The sequence below is a fragment of the Colius striatus genome, chromosome 10 (assembly GCF_028858725.1).
Source record: "Colius striatus isolate bColStr4 chromosome 10, bColStr4.1.hap1, whole genome shotgun sequence".
NCBI classification, from domain to species: Eukaryota; Metazoa; Chordata; class Aves; order Coliiformes; family Coliidae; genus Colius; species Colius striatus.
The window spans coordinates 7,394,086-7,420,467 of NC_084768.1; the positions used below are offsets into that span (position 1 = coordinate 7,394,086).

The following is a 26,382-nucleotide window of genomic DNA, read 5'->3' on the forward strand; positions in this document are numbered from 1 at the left end:
AAGAAAAATGACGTTGACATAAAAGTGTTGGGAAATCTGAGCTCAGATTTGACAGGTGCATGTGAAAGAGACGGTTGGATGTTGCACTTAGGGAAATGGTCTAGTGGTTGATAGGGCTGGGAAAAAGGCTGGACTCAATGACCTTAAAGGTCTCTTTCAGCTGAAATGATTCTGTCATAATATAGAAGTGTTACAGTGAGTATCAGAACAATTCATCTTCTGCTTTACATCCCTGTAACTACTATACCCTACTCTGGCCACGGGTGGGGTTTAGATGTTGCTATGTCATTTAATAGCAAGTGACAGCTCTGACATTTTCACCTAGTGTTTCTATTTTTGAGCACAGACCTTTCTTCTTCAATTGGAGAATACTGTTTAAACATGACATGTCATTTATTTAAAACCATGTCATTTACTAATTTTTCACACCAACCCATAGTTGTTGAGGAAGGAAATACTCTTCAGTAACTTAGCTGTTAAATTTCCACTTAAAAATAATGAACAAGTTGTTATCATTTTATTCAGTGATTCTTCTATACTGATCATAATGTTTCTGAGTAATAAGATGATGGTGTATAATAGGCACAATGGAACACAGTTTTGAAAATTACTCTTGTTTAGGGAGATTAGAGACATTAACAGAATTAGTTTATCTGGGCAAGACTGCATCCCAGTCCTCTGGCACAGAATCAATCTAAAGGGATTACCTCTTTTGGGAAACTAAGTTTGTGGTTTCCCTGATCCTGAAAACCCCCCATTCTTGTGATTTTACCCATGGGGTAGTCTCAGATTGTGATGAAAACTGGAGGTATTCGGTGCACAATATTAAATACTTGCAAGGATATTCTCAGGATCAGAATCTGCAAATGAAATGGTCTTGTATGGACACAAAACCACCCACCAAGCCCGTGTCTTGCATCTCACAGCATTGCCTGACTTTCCAACGTGCCTGTGGAACCAGCTTTTGAAGGTGGGAATGTGACAAATACGTCCCTGTCACATGCACTGAATTTTTTGCCATAGACATCAACTGAAATTGTACCTTGAGAAATTTAGTATGTGAACGTCTAAAGCCAGGAGCTGCTACCATGACAGTGCAAACAGTTCCATGATGGCAATTAACGTCAGCTAGCTAATACTGGAATTGCTAAAGCTCACTTCCACTTGTGACCTTGTTCCCTGAGAAGCAGATAAGAGTACTATAACTGAAGTGCAAAATCTGCGAGAAAGTAAACAAAAAGCCAGAAATAGACAAGCATCAATATAAGATTGACAAACGTTAGGAAAGCTCTCTGGAGGCAGTAAGACAGCACATGTGGAGGGAAGGTTACCACAGCAAAGTCAGGTCTCACTGAGGAAAAAATATGGCATAGAGGTGTAAATATTCAATCCTGCTCAAGTCACTGTTCATAAAAGTTCCCAATTCTGAGATGTTTCTCTGAGGTAATTGAGGCAGATCACTCCTTAAAGATGTGAACCATTTATTTTCCTCCCATATAACACCAAAAGGTACAACAACAAAGATCTGGTCACTGCCTTTTTTATCAAAGTAGGTAGTTTTCCACCTCTGACCTGCTTTGTTTTCAGTATAGCTTTTTACGGAATTTAATGAGATATCACAACTTTTGTCTCTGTGGCGTTATTTACATCTTTTCCCTACCCCACAGGAATTACATTCTATTAAAGCAGAGCTAATCCATCATTCTCTGCATTCATCTTTTCTGGTCCTTTACAGAGTGACCAGGTAAGGCAGTCCTCATATAGCCCATCTCGTCTTTGTCTTTTTGACCCTGTACCATGAATTTCCCCAGAAGCACGTAAAAAGAAGCCACATCTCTGCAGAGCCTATGGCTCTTCAGAGTACTGAAGCAAGTAACATAACAGCTCCTTCAAATCAAGTCGAAGCAGCCTCTCAGTCCAGTCAGCTCCTTTCCCTTTCCTTCTCTTGTAAGAGCTATGAAACTGTCTATGGGAATCCTACTGGGTTTAGTTTCTTTGTCTTACATGTGAGATTAGCAATGGAGTCCTACTGCAACTGAGTATTCTCTTGCCATAAAGTGTGACCTGCAGAGCACATGTTGGCAATACTGTTAAAGTAACATGTCTGTTTTTTTCAATGCCTGCTTCACTGACATATGATAAACCTTTAACTAATATTTGTAAAAGTACTTGCTTCCCCCCCCCCGCCCCCGAAACTACTATAATTACTCTTGTGTACCAGGTGCAGATGCATTTGTACTCTGTATACAGAGTACTGTATCTCCTGGGCTGAGATAACTATACCTGAAAGTTTGTGAGCTAGGACCCCAGAAGTTACTCCAGTCTAAACTAAATTAATTGTAAAACAGACTGAGAATGCCAGTCCAAATCCTCAGAGGTTTAACAAGATGACTCTTTCTTACCACCGTTAAGTCTGTGGGGAATCAAAGAAAACGTTCATTGAGCTAAGATGTGCTACGTGTAAAGAAGAGCATAAATGTCTCAGGAATTCCAGGAATCCAACTGGCCTTTTATTAAAAACAAAGCCTTCTCATAGTTGAATGACTTCCAAAAGGGCCTCAAGTGATGAAAGTATTGCCATCTAATGTGAAAATACTTGAAAGATGCTTATTCTTTGTGAAAGTGTTTCTACCTTTCAGAAAAGCCTGACTACAGGGCTCCTTTAATGAATATACTCTTATACAGGGTATCCATTTCCAGAATTAATATACAGACTATCCAGAATTCATACTATTTTGATAATTAATGGATTTGAATGGCTTTCACTTCCTACAGCAGCCATACAAAATACTTCAGAGTATTTTACAAAATAGATACTTAATTTAAATAGTGAAAAATTTGACAGTCATCATCCTAACATTGCTTCTGTTTCCCCCAGGGTGTAACTGACCTGGAAAGTACCGCAGAGCATCTTCAGAGAAGAAGAACTGGGATGTCCTTCAAGCACAGCATGGCACAGGTGTCAGGCCTGTTGGCTAACTGTGCAATATAGACATAACCTGTATACCTTCTATCTTCCTACTCTTCTCTGACCCACACCACCAGCACGTTCTGCCTTCACCCAAAATGATACAAGAGCATGGGGCTCTATCTGCTGTGAAAATCAGTGACCCCAGTAGCATTTCGGTCATCAGGACTGTATCTTTTTACTGTTTCTGGTTTCGTTCTTCCTTTCCACCTGCTCAAGCTGTGTTTCTCAGGGGGAAATCAGGAGGGAAGTCAGTATCATGTGCCCAAAGAGCTTTCAGCTTATGGTAAAGTTTTTCTCTGTACCTCAGCCACTCCCTTCTCAGGGAGTTAACTACTCTTGGCGAGGTTGGAAAGCACTAATGAAATAAGCCATTCCCCCTGTTTTTACACCCAAATGGAGTAAAGGAGGGATTAGTGTGGCTTATACAGGTGTCTTGGGTAACATCCTAAGGAGCCATCAAGGCCCTGGAGTACAGCAGGACTCACAAGAGGGTGAGTGCTAGTGACCTGCTGGCTTTGGGAGCCTGGCCATCAGGAAACAAGCTGTGTGCTACCTGCTGGGGGCCATGGGTTAGTGGTGGGCTTGGCTGTGTCAGGGGAGTGGTTAGACTCAATGAGCTGAAAGGTCTTTTCCAACCATTATGATTATATGACCAGCAAGGCGCTGCCAATCCTCAGCTAGCCAAACAGCTCAGGTTCACAGCAGTGGGAGTTTTCTTCCTATTCTATGACTTGCAGGTGTTCAGCTATGCTGAATAATCTTTATCTGATTATAATAACTTCTAAAGTGGCCACATTTGGAGACCAAACAGGTAGCCAATGCCTTTTTAATGAAAACAGAATAATTTCCAGTACACATACAGCTTGACTCCAAAGGAAGTGGGAGTGTATATGCCAGGAAGATGTAAGAGCTTATGACAGGAGGTGAAGGCCCCAGGGAACACAGCATGGAACCAAATCAGTTTGTAGCATATACTAATTAACTGCATCCATTTTGACAATTGGTTAGCTGCTAATTTCTGCATCTAAAAGCTCAGATATGCCTCAGCACCACAGAACATTTGATGCCTGTAAAGTTTTTTTAATGATGCTGGAGAAGTGCAGATTTCCAACAACCGCGTGCATCAGGCTACTAAATGTTAGAAGCTGAGGATGGTCTTTCACGCATTCCGACGGTCAGAAAGGTGCAAGTTACAGAACTAACCACCAAGTGTCACTGTTCCGTGGCTTTATGTCCTGACGTCTTTGTTCCCAAAGTGCTTAGAAAATCCCGTTGAGATGCAGTCCTTTAAATGCGCATTTTCCAACAAGAATGACAAGCTTTTTCATCTACAAGAGCCGTGCATATCTGCCACATGGGTACAGAAAAACAACAAGTGTCTGAAGGTGTGTCCTTCTGGAGCAAGACACCAAGTAATGTCTGAACTAAATATTGTTCATATTACTTGATATCATAACATAGTAAGTCCAATTGAAAATAAAATTTAGAGGGAAACCTTAGGAACTGGGCTTTATTCTTAAGCTTAGCAATTTAAGTTATTGTAGCAAGTGCCATTCTTTTTTAAGAATGGCAGACAAGCTTTAGAGAGAGATTGTAAAATGCCTTGTCAAGAAGGAAAGAGATGCACTGTCAAAAAGAGTGAACATATTGTAAGTAAGATCTTACTGTGAGAAGTAACTTCACTTGACTTTAAAATGTAGTAACAGCAGCCAGCAGGAGATTGAACTGCAATCCAGGTGTGAGGTGCCAAGCCAGCCTTCCCTGTTTCTAGACTGTTAATAGAGGTCAGAATCTTTGATTACACCAAATCAGAATTTGCTGACAGACACTCATGTGAGCTGCAGCTCAGGAAGAAATTTCTAACCAGGCTTAAAAAATAAACCAAGCCACCTTACTCTACATAAATTACAGAGCTTCCCTTTGTCTCTACCGAACTGTGAGCACAGCTGGCCAGAGCTGCGGGGTTCCTGGTGTGCCCCATGTAGCTACAACCTGAAAGATGTGAAATAGCTGTACAGATTTCCTGGTGTATTTTATTTCTCTGTAGAATTCAGTATGCTCTAAGTTAATGTTCCTTACAAAGATCCTTGCTGTGTGCTAACAGTGGTTTATCTGGGTGATCACTTGGTTATTTGGAGTCAGTGTTTGATGTGGATGCAATAGCCAGGAGTGCACAGCTGAGCCAATCTCTGTGCAGATCACCCAGCCTGTGCAGCCTGCCTTCTTTTAGACAAGTGCCTCTCACATAGATCCCAGCCAAGCTCCCTGCATTGTTTGACAGCCTGTAATGCTGCATAGCCATCTCTTATGAATAATAACTTCTAGATGCTTTTGGCTGAGGAGCAACCTTGAAACAGGAGAACTAGCCCTCCAGTGCAAAACTCTCCTCTGCAAGACTTTTTGCATGTATGGAAGATGACCGCACTGAAACAAGAGCGTGTGGCCAAGGCTCTGAGTGCACAAATAGACTTGAATGTCTGGACTTGGTGCCTCCATCAGCACCCTCTGCCCATGGGCCACTCTACTGAAGCTCAGACCAAGGCCTTCAGCAGTCACATGCCTGCCCACGGGCTCCACTGTGACCCACGGACTGAACTCCCAGCTTGATCTCAAACTGCCTCGTCACTGTGCTCCTGCCTGCTGGTCACGGGACTGGGCCTGCCCCTCACCCACAGGTTGCCCTCTGGGCTTTACCATGTAGTTGCCTCATCACCATGAACACGCCTGACCATGTGAACTCCTGGTTGAACATCCCTGGCCCTGGCCTGCTTGCCTTGCTCACACACAGTGAGAGAATCCCTTGCCCTGCCAGCTGTGTTCTTGCTCTTGGCTCAGTGTTCCCTGGAAAGCAGCTGGCTTTTGCTGCTCCCTGGCTTATGTAGCACAAACCTAGGAAAAACAAAAAAAGAGCTGTCTGCAGAAACTGTGTAAATAAAGTGTGAGAGGTCAAACTGGCAGAGAAAGAGCATGTGAAATCAGGAAGTTGGAAGGCAGAATTATGCTTCTGGTTGCATGAAACTGGGTAAAGGTTGGTAGGACGTGACAGAAGCTAGGATGTGATACTTCCCAAGTAGGGACAGAAAACTGTAGAAAGGAGAAACAGTAAGCAAGGGAACTGGGATAAAATTAACAAGAGCTTTACTAATAGAGCAAAGCTATTGAAAGCCTAATAGGAGCATGTTCAACAGTACAAATCCTGTCACAGGACTCTGTGGGATTTTACTGTAAAACCCTTTTATTCCTCATTCTAGTTTTAATAAGGATTTCTGATAATCTTCCATGGCAACCAAATCTTTTTAAGAGCTTTTGAGGAAGGGAACAGTCAAAGGATTTCCAGAAATCCAAGTCCACTCTTGAGCCTTTATCAATTCTAGTCAGGACTATGAGGTAAATTAGTCATGTAAATATTGTCCACATCATCCACCACAATGTTTATCTTTGTGAGTCCAAGTAGAAACAACAACAGAAAGTTAAAGCATCTATCTTAAAGCAGAACAGCCAAAAGAGAAGAGCACATGGTGCCTACAATAGCTGTTATTCACTCAAGTTATTTAGTCCACTCTTAGGCTGACCTAAGCACTGATGTGTTTAATGCCACCCTGCACATCCCAGTAACAACAGGTGATGTAAGAATCTCCATAAAAACAGAACCAGCTAACAAAAAGTAATGGTTCAAATCAATCAGTAAAAGAGGCTGTTGGAGAGAAGAGTTACTTAATTTCTTGTGCTGAGACACCAGAGGGACAGAGTAATCCCATCTTAGTGTAAGGTACTTGGACTTTTCTTGGGAGTGTCTGTGGCAGGGTATTATAGAAGATGTATAAAATCCTGAGCCAGGCATACCCAAGATCTGACCAAACACCATCAGCTTTGTCCTGTGAAACAAATATAGTAGAGGAAAGCCAGTTGAAGAATTTTAGCGTATGGGGTTTTTATTTTCTGAAAAAAAAAGGACATCAAACCTAAAAAAAGATTCAAACACTTTAGGTATGACTTAGGGAAATAGTTGAGAAGAGGTATGGTGCCTGTCTGGTGGCATTTGCCAGGGCCCCTCTGGCTGCTGCCCCCGAGACACTGGCACCTGGCGGGGTTTGGGCAGTGCTCACACCAGCCTCTGAGGCTGAGGGCAAACCAGTGATAGTTAAAAACAGGCAAAACTGCTGTAACCCTTCTGAATCCCACCTGTGCTGTCGGGTTAAGAACATTCCTCTTCAGCCTCCTGATTCAACGCTTTCCATCCTTCACCTCCCTAAAACAAGGAATTGATATTTTGGCCTCATTTCACAATGCCATGTTTTAAGCAACTCCCTGTCCTGCTCTGAAAGCAGCATTTGTGGCTGGTACGGCTACGCCTGAGGCACGGCTCGGCCGGAACGGCGCCAGCAGCTCTTCACCCCCTGACGTCCCCGTCCCACGGCAGCGGCCGCCATGTTGGGACGGAGCGGCGTCTCCTGCCGTGCGGGCCGGCGGCAGCTAGGCAGCAGCTGTACCGCGGAGCGACCGGCCAACGGCTCGGATCGATCCAGCCCGGGCCGAGGAGACACCATCGGAACACAGCCGGGACAGCCCCGAGCAATGGAGCGAGCGCGGCGCTGGAGGCTATGGGAGGCAAGGCGCGGCCGCGGCCCCGCCCCCAGCGAGTGCCGGCCGCGATTGGCGCCAGCAGCTACACCCCCTTCCCGGTGATTGGTCGCGCCCGCTGCCACTCCCGGCGTTTGAAGGCAGGGGCGGGCGCTGTGACTGCGCCGCCCTGACACCGCCTCCGCCGCGCGCGGAGGGGGGCGCCGCGCTGTCACCGCACGTCAGGCGCGCGCGGGGCGCATCGGCTGGTTACGCGCAGCCCTGAGCGGGGGCGGCCGGCGCCATGGAGGCCAAGCCGGCGGATCTCCTGCTCTGCGACAGCCTCATCCTCTGGGTGAGTGCCGCCGGGGGAGACAGGGCGCCTTGCCCCCTGCGCACCGCGCGGTATCGCCGCCCTCGCGTGTCCTCGCTGCCCCCGAGGGGGCGGCGGCGGAGTAGTGGGGCAGCTCCCGCAGGAGCGGCCTCCCGCGGCGCGTTTGCCATCAGAGCCTCGGAGCGCGGCGGCGGGCGGGAGCGGTACGAGGGCACCTGTTGGCCCCGCGCCGTTGCCGTGGTGGCGGGGGCGACGGCCACAGGCCGGGGAAGGCGGGTCCGTGGGTGGCCGGTGGCTCCGCGGCGGCGGGGCCGGGGGAGCGGCCCGGCTCGGAGGTGCGCAGCCCGCGCTGAGAAGCAGGCGAGCCGGCCGAGCGCTGAGCGAGCGGCAGCGGGAGGCGGTGGGGGCGGGAGCATGGCCGCGGTCATGCGGCCTGCGTGACGAGCAAGTGCGCTTCCAGCCACTACAACGTTCTTGCAAACGCGCTCGGAGTGTAGATGTTTGGGTATCCTTGATCCAAGTAGTGGTTCTCCAGCAGTGGCTTCGATGCGGAAACTGCTCAGTAATTAACAGTAATAATGAGTATATGCAGCTAATTTGACTTGACAGGAGGAGAAACCTCAGAACATTTCATGCCAGCTTTGAGTTGGTTGCAGCGTTTATTAGTCAGGTGCAGCACACAAATGTGTGGTGTTGCCTATGCAAGAAGCTCATATTTAGAGTCACAGCGACATTTAGTTTGGAAAAGACCTTCATGATGATCGAGTCCAACCATATTTGTTCCATTCGTCAATCAAGCGTGGCCTTGTTTTATCCCTTGTTCTTTCCAGGTTTCTTTTGCTTCCTAGTCAGCAGTTCTGGTCTCGCAGTTGCAGTATTTTTGGCGTGAGTGAGCTCTCCTAAATAGAGCTTTTGCACGAAGCCTTGGCAGGGAAAGCCACAATTACCTGGTATGAATGGTTTCTTTAGAAATAGCAGGTGTTTTGCCTATGTGAAGTGTAAATCAGGGAGAGAAGGGAGTGTTGTAGAAGCATTGTGGAGACACGGGAATGAAACTGACAAAAGTGACAGCAGCAGCTACCAGAATAGATGTTCTTTTTACTTTCTACGTGACAGTACAGATGTTCTAATGAATTAAAGTCTAGTAAAACACCAAAACCCAAATTTCAGCCATCTTTTCCTCCCTCTTTTTTCCTTTTAGTGACCTTGAATCCTTCCAACCTTTTGTTGGTCATAAGGGTTTCAATTGTCTTACGCTTCCCTCTCTGGAGTTGGCTATCTTTTGTCACTTGATCTATGCATATTTTTCTTTCTCTTTTTGGGGCTCTTTAGCTTTGTGTTTTTCTCTCAGGTCAGGTAATAATAACTCCATTGTGATTCGGTTGCAAAATAAATCAATACATTCCTGAACTCTGACTCAAAACTCTGTCAGCAGTGCTGAACTCTTACATTTCCTGCTTAATGTTCACTTTTAGTATCTTCACAGTGCATATCTGTAATTACATCATGAATCTTAAAGGGAATGCTAATAGAATTTTAGCCTTAAACTGAAAGAGCTTTCTGTACTGTTATTAGTGTAAATGAACATCAAACTCCAGTCAGGTTTTCTCTACAGCAACTGGCAGATCCATGTTTTTTAGGTGTAACACCCTAGTTCTCAGACATAATTTACAACTCTGTAGAAAGCAGTTGTTGACACTAAGGTATGTTTCAAACATCCTTTCAACTTGAACTTCAGTCTGAGTGATAGAAATGATCTGGGGAGGGGGGAAATGAAGTGCTGTTTATCTGAAGAGAAATGAGTTCTGTAGCTCTTTGTGGTTCTAAAGGTTTCTCAGTTTATTTACACAATAACGTAGAAAAAAGAAGCTCATGATTGTGGTCTTGAGTTTGGTTTTGAGAGTTTTTTGATTTTAGCAAACTGTAGGTTAGAAAGCATGCAATGTCCAGGAAAGAAAGAGAAAATTCAAACAAAAAAATCTATTGGTTCTGCAACCCAAGTGTCATTGAAGTTAAAGTTTTGAGCATGTTACGTGAAAAACGTGATGAAAGTTAGCAGGGAGGTTGAACTAGATGATCTCTAGAGATCCCTTCCAGCCCTGACCGTTCTGTGGTTCTGTGTGAGTTACATTAAATTATAGGGGACATGTGAGTTTCCAAGGAAAATTGACTTAAGTAGTAATCTGTTAAGATTCAGTTTACAAGCCGGTTACAGAAAGGATTTCCTAAGTCAGAAAAACAAACTTTCATTAGTTTATGTGAAATAAACCGTAGTGTTTTCCACCTGTGATTGGGAGTGGAGCAGTGAGTATAGCAGCAGTAGGCCTAGCAATGCAGTAACATCTTCTGAATTTAGATGCCATTAAAGTAGGCATTTACTGTAGTGGAGAAGAATTTAGTTGAATGTCTTTGAGTGTTGTGCTCTGAGACTGCTTCTGTCTTTGTCTTCAAAACGGTAACATCTTAAACAGAAAGCTTTTCCACAATAGATGTGTCTGTTAATATTCTGAATGAAAAATTGAAATGTTTGTTGTTACTTTAAAATCTCTTTAACTTAACTCTGGACAACTTTTATCCTGAGTATGTATAATCTGGGTATAAAATGGAGACCCTAAACCCTGCATTGGCTGGATGAATTTGAAGGCAAACCATCCCAAGGACTGGATGGGTTGATTTCTACTGGATGCTGTAAACTCTTTTGTTTCAGCTACAGCTTTTTGGTGGTAGAGCTGTCAACAAAGGCATTAAATGTTATGTACAACAAAATTCAGTTCTCAGATGTGTGTTTTGAGCTTGATGTCTGTATGTCAGAGAGAAAAAGACGTGCTTCTGTTGTAGCACCAAGTGTCAGGGCACATGGAAGTGACATACACTAAATGGTTTTCAGCTTGACTAGCAGCATGTCCTTGGAGCTCTATTTAATAAAACTAAGAGTACCGCTACAGTGCTGAAGTCTATGGCAGATTCTACCAACCTCTTCCCCATGCCTGTTGCTTTCCTTGCTTTTGCAAGCACTGGTAAAAATCTGTTTTAAGGAAATGATTGGGCTGGCATAGGGTTTGGAGAGCCCATAATTATCACTTCTACTCTCATATTATTTCTAAGTGCTTACGTAACTTTTAAATATATGGAGAAACTAAAACTCTTGAGCCCTGTTTTTTGCTTAATTTTAATTAGCTGTTTCTATTCTGGGAGATACTGGTACACATGTTGCAGGTCATGGGGGTTTCTAAGGCTTTGTTTACCTGCACTAACAGGCTTGGGTGAAATGGTGTTACCTATACTTAGCATTTTCTTGAGTTCACAGGGGTGGATACCTAAATGGCAGCATCAGGAGCTTGTGCCTCAAAACTGAATTCTGGCATGCTCAGTCTTGCCTTGTAAGCTTGCATGCCTGTTCTTGTGTTGGCAGTAAGTCTTCTATAGTATTAGAAACCAGAGCTGTCAATCACTGCTGCTTCAGCTTCTGGTGTTCTACTTAATGTTTTATGTAACCTGCCAGGGCTTACTGACTTCTCAGTGTAATACAGGATTTAGTAAACGTTTACTTAATTGAAATACAAATACTGCTCCCCCCGCCCCCGTGTATTTACCACTTCTTGGCTTGATTAGACTTTTTCTGAAGCAAACAAACAAACGAATATTGTGAGTATGTAGTCAACTCTTTATAAAACCATACAGTGGATCACAACTGCCTCAAATTCTTACACCTGGAAACTGCACTTTTCTGCCACTCGGGGCCAAATAGCTCCATTTCCCAAACAGTCTTGGTGAGGTCATTCAGCAGGGACCTCTGAAGAAGCTTACATTTCACAGTCTGCTTGGGAAAGCCCTCTCACAGGTAATTTAGCACATAATAAACACGGTAAGTTTAAGAAGTTGATTTTTGCAGTGGATGGAGATTATAGAGATCAATCCCTGCATCCACTCTATTCCACATATACGTCTTTTGTTAGTATTAACAGCAAACTCCTTTCTGTTTTATTTATCAAACTAAAGAAGGCTGAACTGAAAGGAATTACTGATGATCTCTTATTTCCCTGAGTTGCAATGTGATGGACTGACCCATGTGGAAACAACTCTTTCACTTAGAATAGTTTGTTCCAAACTCATTGATTGAGTTTGGTTTTTTTTTTTTTTCAGGGAGCAGAGTTGAGGAATAAAATTTGCAATTATAAATAGCTAAATCTGTCAAAATATTAGATATAAGCTTGAGGATAGTTTTTGTGTTGCCTTTTTTTCTTTACACTGTCCAAAATGGAGAAACATTTTTAATACTGAGGTCATCCCATCCTACAGATCTTAAATGCAGGAATACCGTAAAACTAAGATTAAAAAAATGACCTTCCTCATGGGAAATACGGAAGAGCTTCCATGTGAGAATTGACTCACTAGGTGAGGGCTGTTGGTCCTGGAAAGACACGGTGAGATATGTTAGAGGTCACTACAGACTGGAACTCCTGGAGAAGGAAACTGGGGAAGAGTCTGTTGACCATCTGGACAAGAAAAGGGGGAGATGAGGGGAAACTAGCAGATGACAAATTGAAAAGAGGGGATATCCTGCAGAATGTCTTAAGTTAGTGGCTGCAAATATGCCTCAGCCAAGTTCATGGAAGAGAACTTCATGGATGTGTCATAAACTAGTATTATATGTTAGGCTGCTGATGGGGTTCTTGTGTGTAGACCTGTCTGCTGGATCTTTATCGCCGTGCTCTGGAAGGATGTAGGCATTTTGAAGGTATTGATGTAATTTGAGTTGCTTTTGGAAAAAGCTAGCTGCAGAACACTTCAGCTGTTACCTTTTTTTTTTTTGCTTTAGGATGGGAGCTGCATCTCGTTTGTAAAGTGCTGCTACAAAGGAAATTTAATTGTACTTGGGCCTGGAGGCACCAGTTAGGATGCAAAGATTGCATGTAACAATTCCTGTAGAGTAGATCAGTCAACTTATAAACAGTGGCATGACAGAATCATAGAGTTGTTTAGGTTGGAAAAGACCTTTAAGACCATGGAGTCCAACCATTATTATTAATAGAAGTCATTCTATTACTAAATCCTTGTAGTAAAAGACTGGATTTTTTTCCCCCACCTCAGCTTTTGCCCCTTATTCTGATGCCATTTTTTTTAGGTAGGTAAGTGTCCAGATAAGCACTGCAACATAATTTAAAGGATAGATAACCAAGTTTTTATGCATAATCTGATTTGCAATAAGAAGACTGGCATGAAAAAGCAAAGCGTGGCATTAGAAACTTTTAAGCTACTAGTCATAATCAACAGACACAAGTATTGAGGTAATTCGGATTGGCTTAAAAACCATGGAGTTCAGTAAGGGTTTCAGCTGCCTCAGGTAGACAGACATCTTGCTAACTGCTGATGCCATCAAGAGGAAAAGGAAAATGGTAACTAATTTTGCATCCTTCTGTCTGCTGAGCAAGAACCACAATGTTTTTCCCTGTTTCAGTTGCAGACATTCAATACTGCTGCACCTTGCAGAGACGTTCAGGACTTGACTAATGGGGTTGCCATGGCACAGGTGCTTCACCAAATGTAAGTTGATACTTAAGTTCAAATAAGAGGTATTCAGTTTCTTAAGGTTTTTGTTTGACATGCATAGTTGCTTTTAAAGGAGACAGAAGCTTAGAGTGCACAGTTCATAGCAGAAGATAAATTATTGTATTGTTTTGGAAATGATATAATAGTTCAATAATTGTGATAGAATGGAGAAGGTGATGAGATATTTTACATACTGCAGTATTTTACTGAATTACTGCAGTAAATTAACACTCAAAGGTAATTGGGCAAGAATGATATGATTTTTCACTTTTCCCATCATGACTATTTCCATGGGTATCCATGCTTCAGGCAGTATTTCCTCTTTGGAATGAGGAACTGAAAGTTCAAAAGGCATATCTTTGTCCTCTCTTAGGATTGCTCATTTAGTTTAGATTGGAGTTCTAGGATTAAAATTAAAATTTACTCTTTATGGGGAGAAAGAAATAGTAAAACTTCAATGACAGTTAAAAAAATATTTTTTAAAAATAGTAGTTTTCTAATCAAAATCATTCCTGTTTTATAGTGATGACAAATGGACTGGGCTGGGTGACACTCTTGTTTTGAAATTTGTATTTACTTCAGAGGATTGCAACACAGGCCTTTTATTGAATACATCATACTACAAGTCATCAAGGCAATTTTGTTGTTGTTGACTCAGATAGTGAAGTCTGAATTACCATCTCCTGCTTAAACTGTATTTTACATTACTAAGAAATTCCTTAAAAATCCCCACCACCACCACCTCCAAAAAATCCAAACCAACCAAAAAAAACCCCAAACCCAGAAACCCACCTGTCTGCTTGAAAAGTATGCTGTGTAAAGACAGAGCTCACTCTTTCCTACAGCATGGCAAAAAATGATTTAAGGTTGCTTAGTGAAGCTTCACTGAGGGTCACTTTGCATGTGTTTTTGTACTAGATTGCCACAGGCTTTGAGCAAACTTCTTTACAACAACCTGCTTGATATGCAAAATGGTTGTCTGTTGTTAGGGGCTTTGAGACCAGTGAATAAACAGCACAGTGTAAAAGTTAAGATATTGTTAGATATGCTGTGATTGTACTGCTTGGCAGCAGAGTGTGTGTAAACACATCCTTATTTGTGCTAGGAAGTGAATGTGCTTCTTCCTAGGGAGGGGAACCAAAGTCATGCAAAAAATACAAAATGCCCCTAGTTCATGATGTGTTTTTAATCTTGGTAAGTGCCTTTAACAAATTGTAGTGAATGTTGAAAAAATCCAAAGGTGCAAGATAAGGTACTGGTGAAAAGAGGATGTTTCTTTTTGTCATTATGATCACTTTGTCAGGTATAAATTTCAGCCTGACAAAGGCCTTCACATCCTTGTGTTCCCAGCTGTAGCCAACTAAAGCATGTACAGAAATTGTACATTTCTGTACAATTAACTCCATGGACCGGTATAGGCTGGGGGTCGAACTGTTGAAGAGCATCTCTGCAGAGAGACACCTGGGAGTCCTGGTTGATAATAAGCTAAATATGAGCCAACAACGTGCCCTCGTGGCCAAGAAGGCCAATGGCAGCCTGGGGGCATCAAGAAGAGTGTGGCCAGCAGGTCAAGGGAGGTTCTTCTCCCTCTCTACTCTGCCCTGGTGAGGCCTCATCTGGAGTCCTGTGTCCAGTTCTGGGCTCCTCAGCTCAAGAGGGACAGGGAAGTGCTGGAGAGAGTCCAGCACAGGGCCACCAAGATGATCAGGGGACTGGAACATTTTCATATGAGGAAAGGCTGCAGGAACTGGGGCTGTTTAGTCTGGAGAAGAGGAGACTGAGGGGAGATCTTATTAACATTTATAAATATCTAAAGGGTGGGTATCAGGAGGTTGGAACATCCCTTTTTTTCTATGGTAGCTAGCAACAGGACAAGGGATGATGGGATGAAGCTGGAACACAGAAAAAACTATTTCACCGTGAGGGTGACAGAGCAGTGGCACAGGCTACCCAGAGGGGTTGTGGAGTCTCCTTCTCTGGAGGTCTTCAAGACCCGCCTGGACATGTTCCTATACGACCTGATCTAGGTGAACCTGCTTCTGCAGGGGGGTTGGACTAGGTGATCTCTAAAGGTCCCTTCCAACCTCTACCATTTTGTGATTCTATGACTCTATGAAATTCCTCCTGCCCTGGAAGGTGATGTCATCCATTAGGATGTAAATTTCTTGTGACAGAGATATAGCTTGCACTCTCCAGGAATTCATCCCTCATTTAGTCAAACGTCTGATGATTTAGTGCTAGGGATCTGAGATCTTACTTATTGAAGTCTGTGCTTATTGGTGTTTAACAGTTTAATTTTGTTTCAGAGATGTTGCTTGGTTTGATGCATCTTGGCTAAATCGCATTAAAGATGATGTTGGTGACAACTGGAGAATAAAGGTATGCTGAAGGCAGTGAAAGCTGGTAGGGTTGGATATCACATCTGTCCTGAGAATATTTAGCAGTCTAAAAACTGTAGAATTAAGCTCAGACTTTTTCACTTATTTTAAGTGAACTTGAACTGTTGTGATATTTCCCTTTCCCTGTCATTATAGATTCCTCTCATAGACCTGCTTTGTAAATATTTTATTATAAATTACTACTTAATTTCAGCAAAAATAAGAATTTTCTTAAAAGCCTGTAACCTTCTCTTTCACGTACACCAACTAGTCCAGTAACCTGAAGAAGATACTGCAAGGAATTATGGACTACTATCATGAGGTATGGAAAAAGCAGCAATTTCTTGTCGTTCTAATCATTAAACTCTGATTATTGTCCTTCTTCACCTAGCTGTTTGGGTTTTTTGGCAAAGTAAGTTATTTTGAGGACTTTTTCTGGCAGAAAACATCTAATAATTGTCAAAGTGGGAGGTCTGAGTCAATAAAAAGTTATTTTGAGCAGGTGTATTTTGGATAAGACTCTTGGAATATCATCTGGAAACCAAATCTCTGTGTAATGATCAGCCTGACTGAGCTGCAGAATCATAGAGTCATAGAATCATAGAATGGTAGGTGTTGGAAGGGACCTTTAGAGATCATCTAGTCCAACCCCCCTGCAGAAGCAGAGTGACCTAGATAAATCCTTTTGACTTTGGTGTGTGCGATCACAATTTGCTCTAGTGAAGTTTTAGTCTGTTTGTATACAACAGAGCAGATTTGGCAACCCTAGTCTAGGTCTTATGATACTCTGGAAGCTGGGAGATAAGTTACAAGTGGTCCTCGGCATAATAAGGGTTATAGTTTGTTATGTCTCATGTAACATGAGTACTGTAGCCATAAAGGGTTCTGTATTTGGAGTTTAAAGAATAGAAATTACTGAATTTTGTATGGAGCTTAGTTACAGTTCAGTAATGGGTACGGTGTAGAAAAGCTTGCCAGATCATCTTATGGTTTCCTGGTCTCACCTTAGCTTAATTGTGATATCAAGTGCCAAGCCCAGCTGTATTACTAGGGCTGAAGCTCTCTGGCAAGTCCAGAACTAGAACTTCTGTAGGTTTACAAGGAACATTTTGAAGGATTAGGGAGCAACTGATTCTGGAAGTGTTTTTAATCCCTCTTTTATTATGTTAGTAGAATAAATGCATTCTCTCATTTGAGGTCTAGCTCAAGAACTTGTAACTTGCTGCTGTTGCTTGTTGCTGTTTTAAGTGGTCAGCTAACTAAACCCCCAGTTAACAGACTTTAAAAGACAGAAGAGTTTTACAGAATTCTTACTCAAGTGCAGAACGTCATTGCTCTAAATAATTGCTACGTGTTTTGCATGGTTGGGTTTTTCTTTAGTGCAATCTACTTTAGATTACTAGGCCTATTCAGAGAGAAATCCAGGGTGTCAGGTATGGTAGAAGTTGTTGGCCTAGCAGTGGATTGATTACCCTGCCCCTAAATCCACATTCACACAGGGACAGAGGCAGATGTTTGGAGTCGTGTTTGCTGGTATGAGAGAGGCACAGTATTTCACATCTGAGTTTCCTGTATGAAGCCCTGTGACAGATGAGTTAAGAACATTTGCTTTATCTAGGCCTCTTCATGTTTCCAGATCCGAATCTACTATCTCTGTAACCTCTCCTAAGCCACTATTTTTAATGTGTATTTCCAAGTTTAATGTTTACAATCTTTCCATAAGTTTTACATTAACAAACTTACTAATAGACTGTGTTCTCTGGATAACCTACTGATTTCAGGTTTCTTACATGACACCAGATTTTCATGTTGTACAGAAGTGAGAGCTTATTTTCTCCATTTTTTTCCTTTTCAGTTCTTGGGTCAGCAGATTTCAGAGGAGCTGATTCCAGACTTAAACAGGATATCTGAGAACTCGGACCCCACTGAACTGGGCAGGCTTCTGCAGCTTATTTTAGGTTGTGCAGTCAACTGTGAAAGAAAACAAGGTATGCACTGCCTTAATCAGTTCAACAAACAGCAGTCTGACTCAGATGATTGTTAAGGTGAAAGACATGTAGAAACCTTTCTTAAGGATCAAAACGTCTCCATTGTTAATAAATTTCATGTCTATTCCGACACTGGAGTTCACTTAAAAGCAGAAAACCTGTGGGGAACTTGAATAAACCTCAAACTTTGCTCAGGATAGGTGTAAAAAAAAGTAGTCTGAAATGTATGTGGATTATTCATATGTACCAAGACCTGAAACTTCCCGTTTAAATGCAAACCAAGCAAATTAACTTCAAATTGACCTTTGTTTTTCTGCAGTGGATCAAGACCGAATTAGTTGTGTTTTTTCTTTGGAAAAGCTCAGGAATATACATACATGGATGTATGTATGAAAAAAAGAAACATATAAATACAGATTGTCTTAATCTTCTCTATGGTGCATAGTATAAATTTGTACATTTAAGAGATTATAATCTCTTATGCTTTACCCACCCTTTACTGGATAATAATGTTGCTTAATGATAGTGATCTCTAGATAAAAAACACTTGAAGAAGCTTTGTAGAGAATGATTTCTTCTGGATCTTTCTGCAAATGATGTTACTTGAGCCATTAAGATGAATATACTCATGAGTCATTCCAAGCTCTTTTTCACAGAACACATACAAAACATCATGACCCTTGAAGAGTCTGTTCAGCATGTTGTCATGACTGCCATTCAAGAGGTGAGTACTAGTTTACAGCCTGTCAGTTGAGATTTTAGTCTTTGTATGGTTTGATTTGTAAGGTTTTGGTTTAGTCTTGTATGCAGAGACATACAACTTGTGGAGACAATAAATGCTTAAAATTTCCCGTTTCACACAAGAAACAATGTCTGCCAGTTGCCAGTCACACTGAAGCCAGGTTCTGAAATTTCTGTCTTAGTGCTGCAGTCTTGGACCCAAAGTTAAGCTGATTGTAACTTTGTGAGGCTGCATTGTTCTGACAGACCATTTCAGCATCTGATTTGCAAACTTGCAGCTGCATCTCTTCTATTCTTGTCATGATGTGCTCCTCCTGCTATCTTAATTTGGTTTTAGTTGGATTGTCTTAGTGATGCAGCTCACAACATAGCTCTACCACTGGCATCTGTGAGCTTCAGGGCTGTGAAGCTGAGTGCAGAGGGAGGCAGAAACTAAATGCTGACTTTGAGCAAAATGTAGTGTGTAATTGCACCCTCATCAAAGTAGTAGGCTTTAAAATTTAGATTGACCAGATAGTCTTTAAAGCTCTAAGTGTCTTATTTGAAGAAATAAATCCATCAAACTTCTGTTTGTTTATTCTGGTTAATCAAAGTTTCTTTCTGAAGAAGGTCTAGAAGTAATACTGTAGTTCCTGAGTAAGAAGTAAGGCCCTTTAATTATTGAGAAACCTGCCATGTTCATCTTTGTACTGGAGATCAGTGAGAGCTGTGTTAATGTTCCCATTGTTTGTTTGATGACTATTAAAGTGACACAAAGTGTGATAACTATTGAACTAATTGAGTGAAATCCTGTCTTCTGGTTCACTCCATTTGAACTTGACTAGGAGCTAGCAGTAACTTCAATATCCAATAAATGTTACTGCTAACTTGGCTAATTTGGAGAGTGGGGAGGTAAAAAAAAGTCACCTTATTCTAGATTTGTTTAAATCCTTTGCCAACCATGAGGTGGGTTTTTAAATTATTATTGGTCTGTTTTGATATATTGAAGGGATGCAATGATGTGGAGGAAAATATAATTGGTACTCATTAGACAGTCAATGTACAGATATTTAACCTCTAATGTAACCTTTTCCTGTGACCTCTTTCTGTAGCTCATGAGCAAGGAAATAACGAGTCCTTCCACAACTGATGCATCAACTGAAATGGAACAGCAGGTAACTGCCTAATATTTGTTGCTGTTGTAGTTGAAACTTGAACACTAAGTTGGTATCTTGAAATCCCTTATACTAAGAGGAGAACTGCTCTTTCTCTCCAATTCTAAAAGTTAAAAAAACCCCAAAACACTCAACAACAAATTGGTTTATTTTGTCTTTTATCTACACGAACTTCTCGGTCTGTTTTCCGCTTAGAGCTGATCTGATTAAACCACTCTGGTTCCCGAAGAGCAGGTTATTTTTTAAGGGGTTGTGGAAATTCGTGATAACCTGAACACTACAGGGTGTTGTACATATGATGCAGTTGTCCTTAAAAGTAGCTGCCCATAAAGGAGCATCAGTATTTGTGTTCTGAGAGGAAGGGCATTTGATATAACAGGCAGGGATTCTGAAACTGTGACAACACAAATGTCCTCGTGTTTGGTTTTGTTATGCTTTCATTCTGAAGTTGCTGTATTGAATCTGGATGTCACTGTGAGAAAACGCAGGTGAAATGAACAGAGATTCTGACCTAACAGTGTGTATATAGGTTTCTGTGTCAGTTGCATGCATCTAACCTCCTTCTTAAAAACAACTGGTATAAGCAACTGAGATATTTTGGTAGCTGGAACTGTGATTATTTTGGATGTGGGCCAAATGATTGATTGTCTCATTTTTTTTTAAAGCTTAAAAAAGCTTTGGAAGATCTTCAGGAAGCACTAGCAGAAAAAGAGGAGTTGGCACAAAGATGTCAAGAGTTAGATTTGCAGGTAAGAAACAGCAAGTCACCTGTTTCTTTTATATGTAGTGTTGCTGCTGTTAAGATGTAGAAATTCTGAAGTGAAAAGTGACTTTAGGATTTAAGTTTCTATGGGAATTCTTAGCTGTTTGTGGGGGGAAAAGCAATCATTCTGTACTCCAGAATGCAATTACTGGAAATAGTTTTCTGATGCAAGTGTAAGCTGAGGCCCTTTGCCAACTGTTAACTGAAAGGTTGTTTGATCTGCTAGTTTTACATTTACTCTTAGTAGCAGGTAGTGTCAAAACAGTGTTATCGTGACTTAAAAAATGTCCCGACTTCATTTCCAGTCACTAGTGTTTTGGTGTGCCCAAAAAATACAGTTCCTGTAATAATCAGTCATGAGATTTAATCATAAGAAAAATGATACTGTTTTCAACAGGAGTAGATGAAAGGCTAACATTTGAAGTGTATCTAAAATTTACTGTCTTTTTATGGTACACAGTTGCAACATGGAGGATATTTCATGAAATAAAAAGAGTGGAAAACTAATAGATTCTTGCAGATGTTTTCAAACCACACTGCTAGTAGGCTTACTTTTGGTTTTAATGGGTATAGAAGTTAATGAAGTCACTCTTTGGAGAAAGAAGAGAAGACTTCATAACAGCAAATAGGAACTTGCATTTCCATCTACTGTGTAAAGGAAAAAAAGAAAATCCATTTGTTAGCCCCAAGTCAAATTCTTCTTTTACAGTACAGTAACCTAGAGAATAGAAAGAGGTTTCTCTGGTAAGACAGTTGATCTCAGATTTGCTTTTGTACAAAAAGAACATTTCAGTGGCGTCTTCTTATAGGAGCCAAAGCTCTATACTGACTGTATGAGCTGCTGAAAAGTAATAAAAAACCCAGCCCACAAAACCAGAGGCCAGTTTTGTATTTCCAACGGGTAATGACAACTGAAAAAGTAGAATACTTGGCTATGAGCTACTTTATATATAACTGCCAGGCCCAGGAAGCAGAGATCTAATAATGCTTGTGAGCAGAATCTGCAGGAGAACATGATTTCTTTTAAATGGGCAAGAGGATTGATTACAGTTGTTAAACCTCAGAAAGTGTGTTCACTCTTCAAAAGCTCTCATTTATAGAGGTGCTGGGGTAACAGTTCACTTGCACTTTCTGCTTCCATTAGGAGTTGTAGTGTGTCTCCCTGGAGAAGTCTCCAGCATTCTCTGGCCTCCCACAAACTTCTCTGTTAAGATTTCGCTATTATTTGATAGGTTATACAAAACCAGCTGCTCATAACATAGCATGGGCCAGCTGGAGGCATGAAAGGTGTTAGAGGGAAAGATACCGAGTATAAATATAAGAGTTAATGACACTGGAGCTCTTCAATATTGTCATGTGCTAAAAATATCTCTTCATACTTTATGTTGACTTCAACACCATTTCTGTTATGTTGAAATTATAGCAGAGAAAGCCATCAGGAGGGAACTGAGAAAAGATGAAAACCTTGCTCTGTGTTGTGTGATAGGTTTTTTGTTGTCTGAGATGGGTGTTCTTTGAACATTACTCTAAAAGTATGAATGTTGTGCATGTTTAAGGAGTGGCTGTACCTTGAACAGGAAGTATTGTGCTGAGCAAGGCTCAGGTATGCTCCCTACTCACAAGTGTTTTGTGTGCATGTATAAAGTGACATCAAAGGAGTGAACCTAGAAAGCCAGCACCTGATAAGTGGTAAATGAGTTACTGTTTTGTTTGTTACATCTCTTTGACTGATAGGCTGTTAAATTATGATCACAAACAAACTGTTTCTTAATATTGCATACTCTAGGTTGTATCTGATGTTTAATAATGTCACCATGATGTGCTCTTTTAAAATTTTCTTTATTTGAATCCATTATGTTGACTGACACTTCTCATTTAAACTAATTCTTAATAAATTCACTTGTAAGGTCTCAGTCTTCCTTGATATTTTCCAAGAGTATAAGAAAGGTAGGTTTTCTTTATGATTCAGGAAACAATAACCCAAAAAGCATATTGTCACTGTTTAAATGCCAGTTAACTAACACATACTACATGCTCTTATGTTTGACAGGATGTTAAAATTAACCCAACAGCTTTCACTAGAAAAAACGTTGAAGGTTCTATCCTCTTAATCCTTCCCCATTTTATGGCTGTTAATATACTTACTGTTTCAATCCAGTGTTGTATTTGCATTTGCTTAGCTGTGAACACTTCCAGTACCAAACCTGTTTGGTTGTTGCAAAAAAAACCCCCAAATGCATGCTGTCTATGAAGCTGTCCAGGTTGTTCCTTTTGCGTGTGTGCTTTCCAGCTTCCGGCGCCTGAGCCCGCTTCTTGCGCAGCCCCTCGCTGCTGAGCGCACGGCAGTGCTGTGTTAATGTGCTACCACTGCCATCCTGCTTCCTATTGTTAACTACAAGCAAGATGGAGAGTACCTTTACACCAATACTTAGGTCTTTTTGGTTTTTTTTGGTATGGCATCCATGGTATCCTTTTTAATAAAAGCACTGATTTCTCTCCATGTCATGTTGTCTGCCTTTACCGTGGTTTCAGTCCCAAAAATGTGTCTCTGTTTTGTTTAAGGGGGATTTTTCCTTTAGCGCTTCATAACTGTCACACACTAAAGCATCTGTATGCTCAAGTATGCTGTGTAAATTACATCCTAAAATTTCTAAACTAATTTGGTGATGTACCGCTGTCTTGTTTTAGTTCTTTCCGGCTGGACAGGTCTTACAATGTCGATGCTGTTTCATTCGCTCTAGGTGGCTGCCCTCCAGGATGAAAAAAACAGCTTGATGTCAGAAAATGAGATTATGAATGACAGGCTGGAGCAATTAGATGACTCCCCTGATGATCCAAATACTGCGGTTGCAAAAAAGTATTTTCATGCACAGCTGCAGCTGGAACAACTGCAAGAGGAAAACTTCAGGTATGAAATGATTTCTCTCAAAAATCCCTCACTTGTCACACCAGGTATGTGGTGAGAATTTCTAGTGCTCTTCTGCGTTTTTCCATCCATTTTTTTTCACTATAAAAGCTGTCTGAGTACTGTATGAACATGTTTTAAAGCAAGACCTTCCTTTTCAAAAGAAAGTGTTACTTGTTGAAGAAAATATTACCTTATGATTGCCATATTGTAGCCATTTGACACTTCAAAAGCAGTGATGGGCTTGGTTTGTGTGTGAAGAAAACAAAAAACCTCTAAATCTCCTCAAAACTCACCGTATCTCTTTAGTGTTCTATTACACAGTAGTCTTTCTCCTTGTGATCCTTATGAGGAGGAAAAAAAAATCACTTTTCATGTTGTTTGGTAAACTGGAGGTTGTGGCAAGTTTGAGGTTTGCAATCTCTTGTGATTTAACAGGTAGGCAATAAAATGTTCTGTGCTTACAGCACCATGTTTCTGGCTACCTAAAACAATAATTTCCTTTGTCTTGTCTATTTCTAGCAGTTCTAGCACTAAATGAAGTATGTGTAATATACGCAATAAACAGATACTGTGGATGTTTACATATCTATTTTTTGTATCTATATGTAGTGTTATATAAGGAGTTCTTAACAGAGTTCCTGTTTTTGATCTGACAGGCTGGAAGCTGCAAAAGATGATTATCGTGTCCATTGTGAAGATCTAGAAAAACAACTGATTGAACTGCAGCATAGAAACAATGAGTTAACCTCTTTGGCAGAGGAATCTAGAGCCTTGAAAGATGAAAATGATATTCTGAGGTATGTAATAGAGTGAGCTCCCCGCACACACATTAGGAGGATTTAATGACCGAATCCAGGGCTTTGTATTGAACAAGCTTTTTCTCTGAAGTGTTACTTCTGCAGATGGATCTTATCACAATGAGATCTAAAATAAACATTGGAAAAGAGCTCTTTGACAAAGCAGAGATGGAGTCCAAGCTTCCAGGCATGGCCTCTGTTGTTTGCTTAAGAAACATGGATTTTTTCTGTGAAGGAGAATTAACGAATACAGAAATGATTCTTCATGTGGGATAGAAAGTTGAAGTTCTTCAAGAATTAAGAAGTTTTTAGGGAGATTCCATTCCTATTAAGAGTACGTTTCTGTTGGCAAGAGGCTGCCTCTTCTGCCATAGAAAAGTATAAATGCTGCTAGAACTTTGACACAACTTTTGGTGTCTCCATTCTAGGCTAGATTTAGGTTAGCAACAGATTAACAAAATGAAGATGAAATACTCAATAACCTTGATAAGAATTTAATGTAACGTTGCAGCTTGTGTAGACTAAATTAAATACCAGACCACCCAAGAAATAACCAAAGCAAAAGCAGGTCTGCTATTCATAAAATAGCATGAATAAAACATGGAAAGTAAAGTGGTTTCAGGTGTTTAACTTAGAGTGGTTCTTAAATAACATCTGCAACAAATCTTTAATACAGATTTTCTTCCATGATTTTTCTTGTACTAGCTTCTAGTTGTATGAGATGGCAGATGTTAAATGCAAATATTAAGCACAGATATTAATTTGTGTATTTGTGCTCTAAATATTTTCATTCCATGATCTAGGTGGGACCTGCTTTGGCAGAGGGGTTGCACTAGATGATCTCTAAAGATCCCTCCTGACCCCTGCTATTCCGTGATTCTGTGTAGATTTTTGTTTATGATCAGCTGGTAATTCTTGGTCATACCTGCTAATGATCCTGTTCATAGTGTGGTTATGTTCTAGCTAAGTATAGCTCAGCAGTGAGAACATCTGTGTGGTTTTTCCTTACCAGGTACCTGTACATGTAGCACAGGACATTGTTGTGCATTTACATTGCACCCCATGGAATTCCCTAGAGATACTTGCCATACTATCCTTTACTTGTACTATGGCTGGCAGTCTTAATCCCACTCAAATAAACCCTGAGCTGATTTCAGTTTTTACAAGCAGTCTTTGCATCATGCAAGTTTGCATTGATACTACTTTATTCTTGAATGCATAAAGATTTAACTCTGCTGTTGAGCACGTTGCATCTACCTTTGAAAACAGCTTGGGTGCACGTGAAAGCAGAATCTATCTTCTTTAATCTTTTGAAGGAACTTACTCTTTCTTCTAATTCCCTTTTTTTTCCCAGGACTACTGCTGACAAGGTGAGCAAACTGGAATCAACTGTGGAAGTATATCGTAAAAAGCTGCAGGATCTGAATGACTTTCGCAGACAAGTCAAATCGCTGCAGGAAACCAACATGATGTATATGCACAATACAGTCAGTCTGGAAGATGAGCTGAAGAAAGCCAATGCAGCACGTGCCCAGCTAGAAACCTACAAAAGGCAGGTAAGGCTGTACCTAGACTTAAGATGTTACTGTTTCCCTCAGATTGTCTTAGCTAAATGAAGTTATTTTAATTGTGTTTCAATTGTGCTCAAGCTGTTTGTCCCCTTTAGAATTTCTTGTTTATGAAAACTCCTTCATACCCTGCCATTCACTTTGTGATTTTCCTTGTTTATTATTTGCCTGGACGTGTTCTTATTTGACCTGATCTAGGTGAACCTGCTTCTGCAGGGGGCTTGGACTGAATGATCTCTAAAGGTCCCTTCCAACCCCTACCATTCCATGATTCTATGATTCTATTACAAGCTTATCTGTAGTTGTCCTCTCAACTAATTGGTTGTCCATGGTTTTGGAGGCTTTTCTTCCTCACTTTAACTGAGGTAATCTGTGTGCCTGGGAGAGACTGTTCAGCTATTACTGAGATCACTTGTATATAATGTTCTGAAACTTCTTTGTGGGTGTTTAACTGTAGCAGTTTTGTTTCAGTTTCACTTAGTTAAGAGATGCAGGAGTTAAATATTTTTTTTAAGAAAACCACAAAGACAAAACAAAAATCAAAACCAACCAAACAAAAAAAAACACAACAAAAAAGACTCCCAAACACACAGATCCCTTTGCTATCTCCTAACCTCCAAGCTTTGAAGCAGCAGCTGTTTATTTTGGCTGAACTGGGCAGGAGTGAAGA

General features: G+C 41.0%; 1 protein-coding gene across 1 annotated transcript in view; it reads left to right on the forward strand.

Moving 5' to 3' along the window:
* The first annotated feature begins 7,753 nt into the window (after positions 1-7,753).
* HOOK1 (hook microtubule tethering protein 1) overlaps positions 7,754-26,382 on the forward strand; it is a 28,505-nt gene continuing 9,876 nt past the window's right edge. Inside the window, exons 1-11 of the mRNA XM_062003861.1 lie at positions 7,754-7,886; positions 13,324-13,409; positions 15,722-15,794; positions 16,065-16,115; positions 17,649-17,781; positions 18,438-18,505; positions 19,614-19,676; positions 20,342-20,425; positions 23,181-23,347; positions 24,004-24,144; positions 25,499-25,700. Of these exons, the coding sequence (XP_061859845.1) occupies positions 7,836-7,886; positions 13,324-13,409; positions 15,722-15,794; positions 16,065-16,115; positions 17,649-17,781; positions 18,438-18,505; positions 19,614-19,676; positions 20,342-20,425; positions 23,181-23,347; positions 24,004-24,144; positions 25,499-25,700 (1,119 nt within the window). The 5' untranslated portion in view covers positions 7,754-7,835. The remainder of the gene's footprint in view (positions 7,887-13,323; positions 13,410-15,721; positions 15,795-16,064; positions 16,116-17,648; positions 17,782-18,437; positions 18,506-19,613; positions 19,677-20,341; positions 20,426-23,180; positions 23,348-24,003; positions 24,145-25,498; positions 25,701-26,382) is intronic.